We start from the raw sequence: 14,279 nt of genomic DNA, 5'->3' as shown, positions 1-14,279 counted from the left end.
CGGGCGCCACGCGGCAAGAAAGACTTAAGAAAATGGCGTCGGCTGATGCTTTTATACCCGAAGACCAACAGAGATGACGTCGGGTGAAGTGCGACATCAGCCGAAGCCGGACCCGGACTTTGGAATCCGGCCGACTGAAGGGCTGCCTGACGACAGGACAACCCAGTTGTTATGACTGCAGATGCATCCATGAAGGACATCAGTGAAACACGAAGAACATCAGAAATAGTAGAAGTAAAAGCCATAAACTTGTTAAGCTCAATAAATACCCGATGAGTTCAGGCTTAGTATTTATTTTTTTAAATTTAGTAGTGTTTGCAATTCTCTGCATTACAACTCTCTCCTCAAACACAACAGAGTGGATCCAAATTATTGTAAGGAAAGAGTCTCCAAGGAGGACACCATAAATTAAAAAAACAAAACAAAAAAAAAATCCCAAAACATCTAAAAGTATTAAAGCGGAATACGTTGTGCCTATCCATGCCAAGACCAAGACCTGGAATGAATGAATGAACTAATGAAGCCCAGAAGACCAACTTAACTCTGGGTGGCAAGAGAACCAAGTAAGCTGCATTACTCTCTCTCTCTCTCGTCTTTATAGAGGAGCTCGCCCTAATGGTACACCTTGAGACTGCATATCTGTGAAAAGGGTTATCGGTTTACTGCTGAAAGATAAGCTAAGATCAGACATCCATCTACGACCGTTCCTCAATCAGATTTATTTATTCCTACAATAACCCTTATGATGAAAATTGAAAAGATTTTTTCCCCATCTACTGCCTGTGACACAACTTTTCCAGTAAGAACTGTGTCTACTCTGAAAAGATGGATGCTAGTTAAAAGGGCTACAGGACTGAACTTAAACACATACACATTCAGCAGTCAAAAATAAAAATGTGTGCATGCGAGTTTTAAACAAAGTAGGGAAACTTCATAAAGTTTTGCTCCTTGCACCCCTAACATGGGGTGCTATGCCCTCACTCCCCTGATACTCATAACTCAGATCACTAAATCTCAAAGATAGGTGGACTTCCCAAGATACTACATTCTCAGAAATGGTATATAACACTAACTGCACCTCTGCATTTCTAAATGTTGAAAGAAGTATAAATGTCTGTCTTGCTTCCAGTAAGAAGCTTAAGCCTGAGAATCTTCTGAAACGTGTGACATACTGAGCAATTGTTCCCTACATTTTAACTTTACTTTCAAAATTAAAAAAAAAAAAAAAACACAGCATTAGCAGTAACAACTTCACCCACAAAGAAACAGAGGCTTCTCAGTTTAGTGATCAAAACGGATCAGAATGACTTCAGAGTGACATGCCTCCTAATCACAAAAGCAGTAAATACTCAGCTATTACATGAAAATCTTGCATCAGACGCACACTTACAAAATGCAAGAGAATTTCAGGAAAGGAGCCCAGTAAATCAGATAATGCATGTAATTTAAAGTTCCAGTTTCAAGTAATGTATTGCGCCATCCTCTGGAAAAAGCTATGCCCATTAATTCTCTGCAGCACAACCGGCTAGGACCCGGTCACACCATAACATTCCTTTTCTTTATACCATGGGTCCAGCTGATCAATTAATTTCTGAACAGCAGACCACCAGCTGACCACCTCACAGACGCAAAAAGTTTAAAAACACAGGCAAAAACCTTACCTTCGTTCCACTAAAAACATCGGTTATGATTGCTTGGCATGCCTCCACAACACCTTCTCCATTGAATTCCAGTGCAACTACAGGACCTAAGGAAAAGGGGAAAATGTCAAAATTAAAATAAAGTTAAATTAATTCTGTCTTAAATGCTGAATGAGTGAAAACAAACATCTAGAACATGAAAGAATCTGCTGAATTCAGCTGACCGAAACACAAATTAGATCCAGTATATTCTGCAAGGTTTCCACTTGAAAACATTATGCCATTTCTTCATGGAGAGATTAAATTAACAAAAAGCTTTCTAGACCACTGAAATCTGACTGTCCAAACGTCAGAAATGTTAGTACCTTAATCTTGTATAGAGTTTGAGATAAAGAATAGGCAATACATTCTTACATACTGAATTCATACTGCTGAAAACCTTTTTGCTACAGCTTATAAACCCAACAGGAAACTACCAGACCAAATACTGGAAGAGACTATCAAAACAGTTGTCAAAAATGGGTTGGTACGACAATTAAAAATTTAGCCAGCAATTTCAGTGTTGCCAAGCAAACATTAAGTGCATCTAATTTTTTTATTTTGTGCATCTTGCATCTCAGCTGTTATATAAAGTGCAACACAAAATGTCAATTACAGTTGCTTTCTGGAATTCTTAAAATGCAAAAATACCACACATTACTTGTCCATTGTGGGTCTATATTAGTTTGTCAGAATGTAATTGCAGTGAACACTGGATCATTGGCCATCATTCAGCAAAAATCGTTTCAGCAATTCAGTGAATTTACTGAAGGCAAGAAAATGCTTGCCCTACAAGCACAACAGACCGACAGCCACGCAAATCGAACCCACTCAAGTGGGGGGGCTTTGCCCCCCCCCCCAACTATATATAGCAACTCCAAGATCGCACGACAGTGGAGAAATGAGAAAAATCGTGCTGTAGGACAAGTACTTACTTGCCTTCTGTAAATTCAGTAAATCGCTGAAACGATTTTCGCTGAATGAGGCTCAACGATCCGGTGTTCGCTGCAATTGCATTGTGACGAACTGTTACAGACCCATCCATTGTTGCAAAGTGCAATACAATGTCACAGCTACACTTGAATCATTCCAGCTACAGTCAGAGAAGCACACATCACAGAATAGTACTAAGGTGTTAAAACGGGCTCTATCTGATAAAAATGCAAATCAAATTGTAGTGACAATGACAAATATTTTTTTCTGGAATTAGACTCAAAACACAAACACAGAATATATGCTGCGGAAAATCTACCATTAGGTGTACAGTCTCACAGACTATTACCTACCAATTTCTACCAAAAAAAAAATTGTAAAATGTCAAATACTGGACAATAATGAAGAACATTGGACAGTGCCAGTGTTTTTGCATATCTCTTAAAATTAGGGCAGCAGTGCAAGTTGACAATTGCCACTGTAATATTCTGATCATTTCTGAAGACAGGAGGAGCTAGATGATCTGCTCTAGTGTTCTCCACTTCTCCATTATAGCCAGTTTCTAGTCAGAATCCAGGGAGGGGAATCAAAATTATTTCAGTTATATATGCAACTCTGAGACCGTTTTTACCTGTCCCTGAAAAGTACAGTTGTGTACACTTACCATAAATGTAGATGTTCGAGTGTATTCACTGTTGCAGTCATCACATCTGGGTTATCTGCCTGCAGGTAGCCCTCAGCCAGTCTGAATACCAGAGTCTTATATTCCTGATCAGAAGAATCAGAAGGAAAATCAGTTCTAGGTCTGTTAGAGGGGGAAGGTTTACTTCCCCTAATTAAGGTAATAAGGTCTTCAGACATTCTAAGCATTTGTTTTTGAGGCATATGGGCCTGAGCCTGCGGTTTAGTCGTCGGTTTTCTTAGTGTAGTGCGAGTTTTTGGCTTGAGGGATTCGGAACTTCTGGATAGAAACAATGGAGTCTGTTTAAAATGAATGTCTGCAGGCCTGAATACACCTTCAGAAGCCGGTGCCTGCACAGTGGTTCTGGACCCATCCAAGGTAGAGACATTCGCAGGTTCCATAGTCGAAGAAGCATCTCGCAGCATACCGGACACCAAATGGGTCTCAGTAGAGGCCTGCGAATCTGAAGTAGCGGGTATCAGGGGCTGCGAAAGCGCCTCACTGAGTACCGGCAGACTGGCGACTAGCTTAACAGAAGCGTCGTCGGCAGTTTTGGACCTATGCGTTCTGTCTCTGTCTTTATCCTTATGTCTTTTCATAAGATTGGTAGTCTGATGGCTTAATGAAGCCATTTCGGAGTACTGAGACAGAGTACGAAAGTAATTGGCTGCAAAAATAGCCCGACGACGAATAGTTTGGGGGTTGAACAAGGCACAAAACCAACAGCGAGGGACGTCATGGTCTGGGCCTAAACAGGGGATGCAATACGAATGAAAATCTCTGAGTTATTTGCTTTCCACAGGGAAGACAGTTGTTATCTTTTACTGACATTGGTTGGTGCAAGAAAAAAGGATCCCCAACGAGGTACTTATCTTTTTTGAAGACTTCGGGTCTAAAACTCGAAAATGAAAATTTCAGGAGTCAGCCGACCTGCCCTTGCGAACTGCTTCTGCTTCGGGCACCGCATGGCAAGAAAGACTGATGTAATGGCGTCGGCTGCATGTTTTATACCCCTGATGACCTGACGTCATGGAAGAGACAGCATCCGGCATAGAAATCCGAAGACTCTGGTATTCAGGCCGGCTGAGGGCTACCTGCAGGCAGATAACCCAAATGTGAGAACTGCAACAGTGAAACATGAAGAACATCTGTCACGTTTTTCCCCAGTGTTACATAAAAGGTTCAATTTTCTGGTAAATCATGGGGGTCTATAGTTGGTCAATAATGTAAAGCATTACAGATTCACACATCTTACTCTTCAAAAAATCCACATCGTTTGTTATTCCATATCAACACACAAGAAGTCTTCCATGTCCAACAACTAAAATCATAGCACAAGCCCCCACTACAGTCCTATATGACATACAGCAGATAACACACAAAAAAACAATCAAAACAGAAACAAAGCAATAACCATGCTACAAAACTAAACAGTAAATGTTAAGCACAATTGTGCAAGACTTTCCCATAACAGAGAATGTCCTACTTCTCTTTGCTGCAATATTTTTCACTCTTGGGATATCCTGCAGAGGATAGATGAACACCCGGCCAGAATACAAGGCCTTTACACCTTCCAGTTGCCATATGTCAGACGCATGTCCTACATGCAAGGTATAAAGGTACATACATGACCTACAAGCACCTAATCCCTAAGAACTGAAGTGTCCCAGAAGAACCAGAGCAACCCCAGAGGAAAGCAACAACATGCACATCTAGGAAGGGGAAAAAATAAATGGACATAAGAAAGGCCCCTTGACCAGAAGGAAAAGAATAGAAAATAACAGGGGGCAGGAGGGAGGGACAGACTATCGCAACAGTCAGAAGTAGGGTATCTACTGTTAAGGTAAGATCTAACACAACTTTACTGTGTCCTTCCTTATCACCACTGCAGCATTCTTCACTCTTGAGAGAGTACAAAATCTACTGAAAAGCATGGTAGGAGGAAGCCACAACAAAACACATGAAGAATGGCTCTGGGTAAACCTACCCTGCCCTAGAAATGACATCTAACTTCTAATGTTTGGTGAAAGAGTGAACAGGAGACCAAACAGCAGCCTCCAAAATGGATCTAGTATCCACACCCTTGAAAGAAAATCACCAGTAGAGGCAACTGCCCCGGAAGAATGGGCACAAACAAAAGAAAGCCGCTTGCCATGAAATGAAGAGCAAAGAGAAATGGCAGTAGAAATCCAGGAGAATATGGTTTGCTTAGATACTGTCAAACCCAATTTCCTAGCATGAAAGGAAACAAAAAGCTATTCAGATTCAGATTGTGCAATAGAAATTACCTAGACAAGACAAAACCTATGTAAATCCAAAGTGTGAAGAACCTTCTCACAAGGATTCGGTGGAAAGGGGGAGAAAAAAGGAATATGAATGAACTGATTCAAGGACACATCATTAACCACTTTGGGCATAAAAATGGCTGGTACAAAGACACCATGTCCTTGTGGAAAACTGAAAAAAAAGTGGAACTGCCATGAGTGCTTGAAGTTCAGAGACCCTCTTGGCAGAAGTAAAAGCCACCAACAATACAGTCTAAGTACAGTGCTGTAAGGAAGAATCTGCAAGCTCAAAAGGGGACTGGGTCAATTTCTTGTGAATAAAATGAAGGTCCCAAGGAGGAATAGGCTTTCTTGGAGAGCAAATACAAAAGATGTCTTTCAAAAATTGTTTAACTCCAAAACTAGAAGTCAACAGTGGCTGGGAAATGAACTAACACTTGAATAAGTCAAGCCATAACTGATCAACTGACCCAAGTAAAGAAATAAGAACATGCAAAGAAAAATGGGTGCAGGTCATGCTTAAGACACCTAAGAAAACCCTTTGTGACTAAATGGAAGACATTTTCTATTTGAAGTGGGTTTTCTGGCCTCCTGCAAAAAACAAAGCACATCCTTAGAAAACCAGTTTCTAAACAAAAATCAAAACTCTATCATCCAAAGTACCAGCTGAAGGGTGGACAAGTGAGGGTGAATGAGAGATCTCATCTTGTGCGAGAACAATCATACTGTGAGGTAACACTTGATGGCTGCCCCTGACCAAATGAAATAGGAGGAACCAATGCTATCTGGGCCAGAAGGGAGATTTTGCTCCTGTTCCGCATGATCTTGTCCAGGACCTTTGGTAGTGCAGAAAGAAGGGGAAAGGCATACAGACACACCCCCTTCCAAGAAAATGGCATGGTGTCCACTTTCCAAGCCAAAGGACTTGCCACTCTTAAACAGAACTGCAGAAATTGCTTATTCAGAAGGGAGGCAAAAAATCTACGTGAAGTACCCCACTGATTTCCAGAAACCCCACTCAGTGAAGCATACATTCATAAGGATTTGTCCTAGACCTACTCAAATAGTCTAGGCTGCCACATGTCTGTGCACTAAAGGAATGTAGACTACCTGAAGAACTAAGTGATGGCGGACTGCAAAATCTCAGGCCTGAAGGGTCAACCTGCAAACAAGGTAAGACTTTTTTCTGTGGTATTGTCTATAAAAACATTTAGAGGACCTGAAACCTAAGGGGGTGAAAGGCCTGGTAAAGCTAGAACAGCCCTCATCCCCTTGATATGGATATGGTCTGCCAGTTGGGGGTGGTACCACAGAACCTAGACCTTCGGGCTGGCTGAAAGAGCCTCCCCAACCCTGATCAGAAGCATATGTGTACAAGTTCTACGTAGGGAGAAAAACCTGAAAAGGCAGACTTGGATTCATGGAGATCTGATGAATCAACCTGCAGAGCTTGAACTTACACTTGAGACAAAGCAAGAGATAAACCAGATAGTCCAGAGGATGGCAGTGCTGCAGCCAAACAGTCTTGAGATACCACTGCAAGTGTGGCAAAGAGAACCATGGGAAAGGTAAATACCATGCACCCCAGAGCTCAGAGATATTCCCTCACAGGAAGGACTGAAAAAAGGAGAAGGGACTGGAAAATAAGCAGCCAAAGAGGACCTTGGGAGGCAAAAGAAAAGGCAGGGTGATTCTTAACTCAAAATTAACATGAACAATAAAATAGTTGCTACTTTCTACATGTCAACTCCTTCCATTAGACCTCATCAAAAGCACAAAGCAACTAAACTGCAAAGTAAAATTTACAGACATTTTTAACTGCAAATGAAAGTGATAATGGAGATGAGTGGACCTTGCATAACCACTTCCCTCCCTACTCTGGATCTGCACTTACACTTCGTGCAGTATTTTCCATCACCAAATACTGCACTATAAAAGAGACTTTTTTCCTAAAACACAGCAAGAAACCTTTTTTTTTTTAAATTACAAATAAATAAAAAAAGACTCAACAATGACAGTTTGTCATGCGCAATACAGCCCTCCAGAGTGAGCACAAAGTACAGTTGTGTACACTTACCATAAATGTAGATGTTAGAGTGTATTCACTGTTGCAGTCATCACATTTGGGTTATCTGCCTGCAAGTAGCCCTCAGCCGGCCTGAATACCAGTCTTTGGATTCCTGCGTCAGATGCGGTCTCCTCTTCCATGACGTCAGGGGTATAAAACATGCAGCCAATGCCATTACATCAATTTTTCTTGCCTCAGATGTCAGGTTCCCCCACAATAGGAAGCAATTAAATGGTATAGTAAATCCCCATCAAAAAGCAAATACACAAAAAAAAATATATACCAACCAGAAGGAGAGGTAGAGCTCAAAGAAGTCAGGGGGCTGGACAGATGGTAACCAGGACTGCAACAGTGAATACACTCGAACATCTACATTTATGGTAAGTGTACACAATTGTACTACGTTCTTCATGTTTCACTGTTGCAGTCATCACATTTGGGTTGATTCCCAAAGCTAAGGAAGGGAGGAGGAAGTTAAAGAGCATTAGGGCCAGCTACTAATCCCTGCAAGACTGCGGTGGCAAATCCAGCTCTGGATTTAGAAAAGTTAGGCAAGTGGTAATGCTTGGTGAAGGTATGTACAGAGCTCCAGGTGGCAGCCTCTAGGATGTCCCTGGTAGGGACCCCTCTGAAAAATGCTGCAGAGGTAGATGCAGCCCTGGTGGAATGTGATCTTATCCCCAGTGGGGTAGGTTTTCCATGGTGCTTGTAGCAGAAATGAATGGAATGGGCTATCCATTTTGAAATGGTTTGCTTTGAAGTGGCCTTCCCCTCTGCCCCTGCAGCAAAGCTAATCAGCAGCTGCTCAGATTTTCTGGTAGATTTAGTCCTGTCCAAACAGAATCCAAGTTGTCTGTGCACGTCCAGAGAATGCAGTATTCGTTCTTTGTTTTGTGGATTAGAGAAAAAAGTAGGCAAATAAATGGACTGATTTAGGGCCACAGAAGGCACCACCTTGGGCATAAAAGAAGGATTAGTCCTGAGGGAAACACTGTCTGCATGGAAGATAATGAAGGGTTCCACTGCCATGAGGGCCTGTAATTCCGACACTCTTCTTGCTAAAGTGATGGCTAGAAGGAAGGCTGTTTTCCAAGAAAGGAATTTCAACTCTGCTGTAGCAGCTGGTTCAAAGGGGGAAGAGTGAGCTTTTCCAATACAAAGTTAAGGTCCCAGACAGGAGTGGGAGCTCTCCTGGGGGGGGGGGGGGTCTTAAATTTTTGGCCCCTCTAAGGAATTGCTTTAGGAAGGGGTGAGAGATGAGGGGTGGCTCATTATTATACTGTGCTGAAATAGCAGAGGCATGAGTTTTAATTGACAAGAAGGATAGGCCCTTGTGGAGCATTTCTGTTAAGTACTGCAGAATATGAGGTAAGCTGGGCACCGTTGTGTCCATCCCCTGAGCCAGGCTCCGGGAGCAGTAGCTTTTCCACTTTTCAGCATAGGATTTTCTAGTACTAAGCCTCCTTGCCTCCAGAATGACATCCAGTACCTGCTTACTGAGGGATGCTAAGGGAGAGCTCAAGGGATAAGCCAGGCTGCAATGTTCAGGGTTTGAAGCTGAGGGTGTAGAATCTGGCCCGCCTGCTAGGACAGCAGGGAAGGGGTCTGAGGCAGATGCCATGGTTGTAGCAGTGTCATACTGCGCAAGAGGGAGTACAAGTGCTGGCATGGCCAGCCTGGTGCAATCAGTATTGTCCTTGGCTTGTCCTGTTTGATCTTTAGTAGAACCTTCGAGAGGCCGAGGCGGAAAGGCATAAACTGAGAGGCTTTCCCAGGTAAAGGACAGGGCATCCACTTTCCAAGCTTGGCTGTGGAAGTCCTTGTGCAGAATTTGTGCAACTGGTAGTTTTGAGGGGAGGCAAACAGGTCTACCTCTGAAGTCCCCCATTTGTTCCTCAAGAGGTTGAATATTCTGGGTTCCAGTTTCTATTCATGTGGGTCCATGAGATTTCTGCTTAAGTCATCTGCCAGTGAATTTAGTTTGCCTGGCAGGAATTGAGCTTGCAGGTGTACTTGGTAGCTCAAGGCTGTGTTCCACAGGGCCATGGCTAGTCTGCAGAGAGGGTACGAGTGGGCACCTCCCTGCTTGTTTATGTACCACATGACTGTGGTGCTGACCGTCTTTACCAATAGTGGTCCTTGAAGGCTGTCAGAGCATTCTGTACAGCTAACATTTCTTTTTGACTGATATGCAGGTGCATCTGTCTCAGGGTCCATTTGCCCTGCCATGTGAGCCCCCCATGCATTAGTCTGATGCGTCTGTTGTTAGGGTTTGGGCGGCAGGGGGTAGAATGAAAGGGAGCCCCTTGTTGTGGTAGCAGGCCTCTGCCCACCAAAGGAACTCTGTCTTTATACAAGGAATGATAGAAATCATTGTTTCCAGGTCCTGAGAATGTTGACACCATAGGCTTTTTCAGATACCATTGGAGTTTCCTCATATGCAGTCTCACATATGGAATTAGTAAAATGCAAGAGGCCATGGAACCCCAGGGCTTGCAGTATTTTCCTTGCAGATAGCTGGGGTTTTGTGGCCAACAGTTTGAAGGAGGTTGTCAAACTTTTTTCTCCGGAGTGAAGAATGCCATCTGGGAAGTTGTGTTCAAGCTTGCTCCCAGGAATACAATCTGATGGCAGGGTACTAGGTGAGATTTCTTTTCATTGCTGGTGTACCCCAGTGAGGTTAGACGTTTCTTTACGAATGCCAGGTGTTGTAATAGCAAGTCCTGGCTTTCTGCCTGAATCAGACAAACGTCCAAGTATGGGTACATTTGAATATTTCTCTGCCTGCAAAATGCAATGGCTGGAGCGAGACACATTGTGAATACCCTGGGCGCAGTAGATAAGCCAAAGGAAAGTGCAGAGAATTGATAGTGCATGGAGCCTGCCCTGAAGCGTAGGTATTTCCTGCAAGATTTCCTTATTGGGATGTGTAGGTACGCTTCCTTTAAGTCTAGGGGGTTGCCAGCCAGGCATCCTTGGCTAGCATGGGAAGAAGCTGTTGCAGAGTTAGCATTTTGAATTTTGGAACTACCAGAAAGGTGTTGAGAATAGAAACGTCCAGGATAGGATGCCAGGAGTAGTCTTTTCTGGGTACCAGAAAACGTCTTGAATAAAAAACCTTGTCCCCTTTGTTCTGCTGGGACAGGCTGAATAGCCCTGATATTGAGAAGAGAGAACCTGCTGTTGGGCCTCCACCCACTGATTTGGGGGTAGGCCTGGCCAACCATTTGGGGTTGGGTAGGGTGTGGAGGTGGAACCTGTATCCTTGGGAAGCTATGTTCAAAACCCATTTGTCCTGGGTAATTAGTTCCCAATTTTTTGCATGCAGGGCGAGCTTTCCTCCTAAGGGAACAGGTAGTAGAGCAGGGCTTGGAAGGGTTAAGGTTAAGTCATTGTGCCATTTTTCTGTAAGGGAGTAAGGCTTACCTCCCTGCTTTGGAAGTGGGAGCCCCCCACTGCTTAGGTCTGTGCATAGCCTGAGACTGAAGCCTAGGTGGTCTGCTGTTCCTGGGTTTGGACTGAAAAAGGCCTAGAAAGGACTGGAAAGGACCAGTTCTTTGAAGGCCAATGCCTACTGAATCTGGGAGGCTGTACTTGTAGGAAATCTTTAACAGTTTGCATAGATTTAGCTTTTTCCTCCATCCTCCTGAGGACTTCTGCTTTGTTGCCAAAAAGGCGGTCTTGGTGTAAGGAAGCATCCAGTAATTTAGCTTTTACATGATCTGGCAAGTTTTGTTCCTTAAGCCAAGCATGCCTTCTAAGTACAGACCCAATGACAGCAACCCTGCAAGATTGCTTCTAAAGCGTCAAAACCACACTGCAAAGTAGGTTTACCAACTTGCTCTGCAGAATGCATTAAATCCTATGATTCTTTGTGTTCAGTACAGTCAGGAATCAATATTTTCTGTTTACGTAGCCCCATAACATGCTGCTGATACTTTAACAAATGAAACTGGCAATTTAAAGCCCTAATGGCCAAAGAAGCAGAAGTGTATACCTTCTTACCCCATCCATCCAGGGCTCTAGAATCTCTATCAGAAGGGGTAGGATTTTTGGCAGCAGTAGCCTTAATGCCTTAAGGTCCTTGGGAAATGGTCTCTGGATCCGCAGAAGGATTCTTAAAGAGGAACTTGTGTGAGAGTCAGGTACTCTGTAATACCCGTCAGGTTTTCTGGGAGCTGGAGGTAAAGTGTCTGGGGAAAGGCTAGATTCCAAGAAAGCATCATCTACAATGTCCAGGGATAGCTAAAGGCCTGTGTTGAGGTAGGAGTAATAATTCCCCGTCTCTTTTTGGAGTCAGAGTAATCCTGACTTTCCCAGCAGAAATGCTCCCTAAGTGTGTGCAAGGTTTCCCCGAAAGAAAAATCTTTTGGAGGGGAAGCAGAGGGAATGGAAACCTCTGCATCAGAATCCTCATAGGTAGATAAGAGCAAATCCTGGTAATCAGAAGGAGCAGAAATATCAGATTCCTGATCAGAAGAATCAGAAAGAAAATAAGTTCTAGGTCTCTTAGATGGGGAAGGCTGGCTTCCCCTAATTAAGGTAATAACGTCTTCAGCCATTATAAGCATTTGTATTTTAGGCATATGGGCCTGAACCTGCGGTTTGGTCGTCGGTTTTCTAGGCATGGGGCGAGTTTTAGGCCTGGAAGAAAACAATGGCGTCGGTTTAAAATGAAAGTCTGTAGGCCTGAAGACGCCTTCAGAAGCCGGAGCCTGCACAGCGGCTCCGGACCCATCCAAGGTAGAGACATCCGCAGGTTCCATAGTCGAAGAAGCATCTCGTGGCATACCGGACTCCGAATCAGTCTCAGTAGAGGCCTGCGAATCTGAAGAAGCGGGTAACAGGGGCTGCAAAAGCACCTCATTGAGTACCGATGGATTGGCGACTAGCTTAACGGAAGCACCGTCGGCAGTTTTGGACCTAGGCGGTCTGTCTCTGTCTTTATCCTTACGTTTTTTCAGAAGACTGGTAGTCGGATGGCTTAACGAAGCCATTTCGGAGTACTGAGACAGAGTACGAAAGTAATTGGAAGCAAAGATAGCCAGACAACGAATAGTTCAGGGGTTAAACAAGGCACAAAACAGACAGTGAGGGACGTCGTTGTCTGGGCCTAAACAGGGGATGCAGTACAAATGAAAATCTGTATGAGGTATTTACTTTCCACAGGTAAGACAATTGTTAACTTTTACTGACATCGGTTGGAGCAAGAAAAGGAATCCCCAACGGGGTACTTATCTTTTTTGAAGACTTCAGATCTGAAACTCGAAAAACGAAAATTTCAAGAGTCAGCTGACCGGCACTTGCAAACTACTTCTGCTTCGGGCACCACACGGCAAGAAAGAGTGATGTAATGGCATCGGCTGCATGTTTTATACCCCTGATGACCTGACGTCATGGAAGAGGAGACAGCATCCGACGCAGGAATCGAAGACTCTGGTATTCAGGCCAGCCGAGGGCTACCTGCATTCAGATAACCCAAATGTGATGATTGCAGCAGTGAAACACTAAGAACATCAGGGAAATAATGGGCCTTCCAGAGATCTGGAGGCCCTCAACCTGTTGTGTTGGGTCTCACAACACCTGGGTAGTCAATTAATTCCCTACAATGCCTACCTTTTCAAGCACAACTGTTTAATTTTCCAATGGATAAAATAAAGGCCTGAACTTTTTTTTTAATCAAAGGATATCTTGCATGCTGGTACCCCTAATACCTCAATCTACATTAAATTTCAGTACATTACCTTACTTTGACAGTAGATGGACAGAGCAAGTCTATCCAATCTGCCCTTTAAGTGCATTCATAGCGGCTTTAGGCACCAGCGAACTCTGCGGTCACTGGGGGGCCCCACCTGTTCCTGAGGGGCCCTCAACCACAGCAAGTTATTTATCTTGATAGCTTCTAACATGTCTGTCAAACTAACAAAAGCTAGTACAGAAATCTTGTATACTTAAACCAGGTGGGTAAAAACTCTAAATGATTTATATCTCCTTTAAAATTCAAAGATATCTCTGGCTATTGTAACAGCATTTTATCAAGTAACAAGCTTCACAATTCCATTAAATATTTTACCACTGACACAGTGCCTCTGGCTTAGTTAAACCCTGATTGGTGGACATTCTCGCCACTAAAACCAACAATACAGCCAGCTTTAGACACCTGCAATACCTGTGGCTTCAACGGGGCCCCTTAATCATCCTTGACTGTGTGGGGGCCACAGAAAACAGCTGACGGATAGGAAAAAAATTATTAATTACCCGATTATGCTCTTTAACTTGAACAGGGTTCTGGTATGACCCTGTTAGGATAAAGCTGATAATGAACATAAGCAAGGTAAACAGTAGAATGATCAGCAGGCTAGAGTGACTAATTTGAGTACAAACTTTGTATTTTAAGAAGAGCTGATGCTTCCGATCTTCAGGAATGTTTTTTTCAGGGAATTATATAAATATTGGTAGACACCAGATACTACAACTATTTTGCAGAAGAATTCGGCATAATACCAAACATCAGAACAAAGGCTCAAAATCAGGAACATGTTTTAAATATTACTGAGTCACTTAAGGTTAATAGAATAACACCTTTTGCATCAACGAGCATTTTTTGGACCATAAGTAGTATAAACCTCTGA

The 14,279-nt window shown here is 43.2% G+C and overlaps 1 protein-coding gene across 1 annotated transcript in view; it reads right to left on the bottom strand.

The window, feature by feature from the left end:
• Positions 1-14,279, bottom strand: part of RP2 (RP2 activator of ARL3 GTPase) — a 499,618-nt gene that overhangs the window by 53,215 nt on the left and 432,124 nt on the right. Inside the window, exon 4 of the mRNA XM_044072074.1 lies at positions 1,662-1,747. Within this exon, the coding sequence (XP_043928009.1) occupies positions 1,662-1,747 (86 nt within the window). The remainder of the gene's footprint in view (positions 1-1,661; positions 1,748-14,279) is intronic.

Source organism: Protopterus annectens, chromosome 5.part0 (assembly GCF_019279795.1).
Source record: "Protopterus annectens isolate FY-2018-M chromosome 5.part0, PAN1.0, whole genome shotgun sequence".
Classification (NCBI taxonomy): Eukaryota; Metazoa; Chordata; order Ceratodontiformes; family Protopteridae; genus Protopterus; species Protopterus annectens.
Note: the sequence above shows the minus strand (reverse complement) of the source record. Positions and strands in the feature narration are given on the sequence as shown.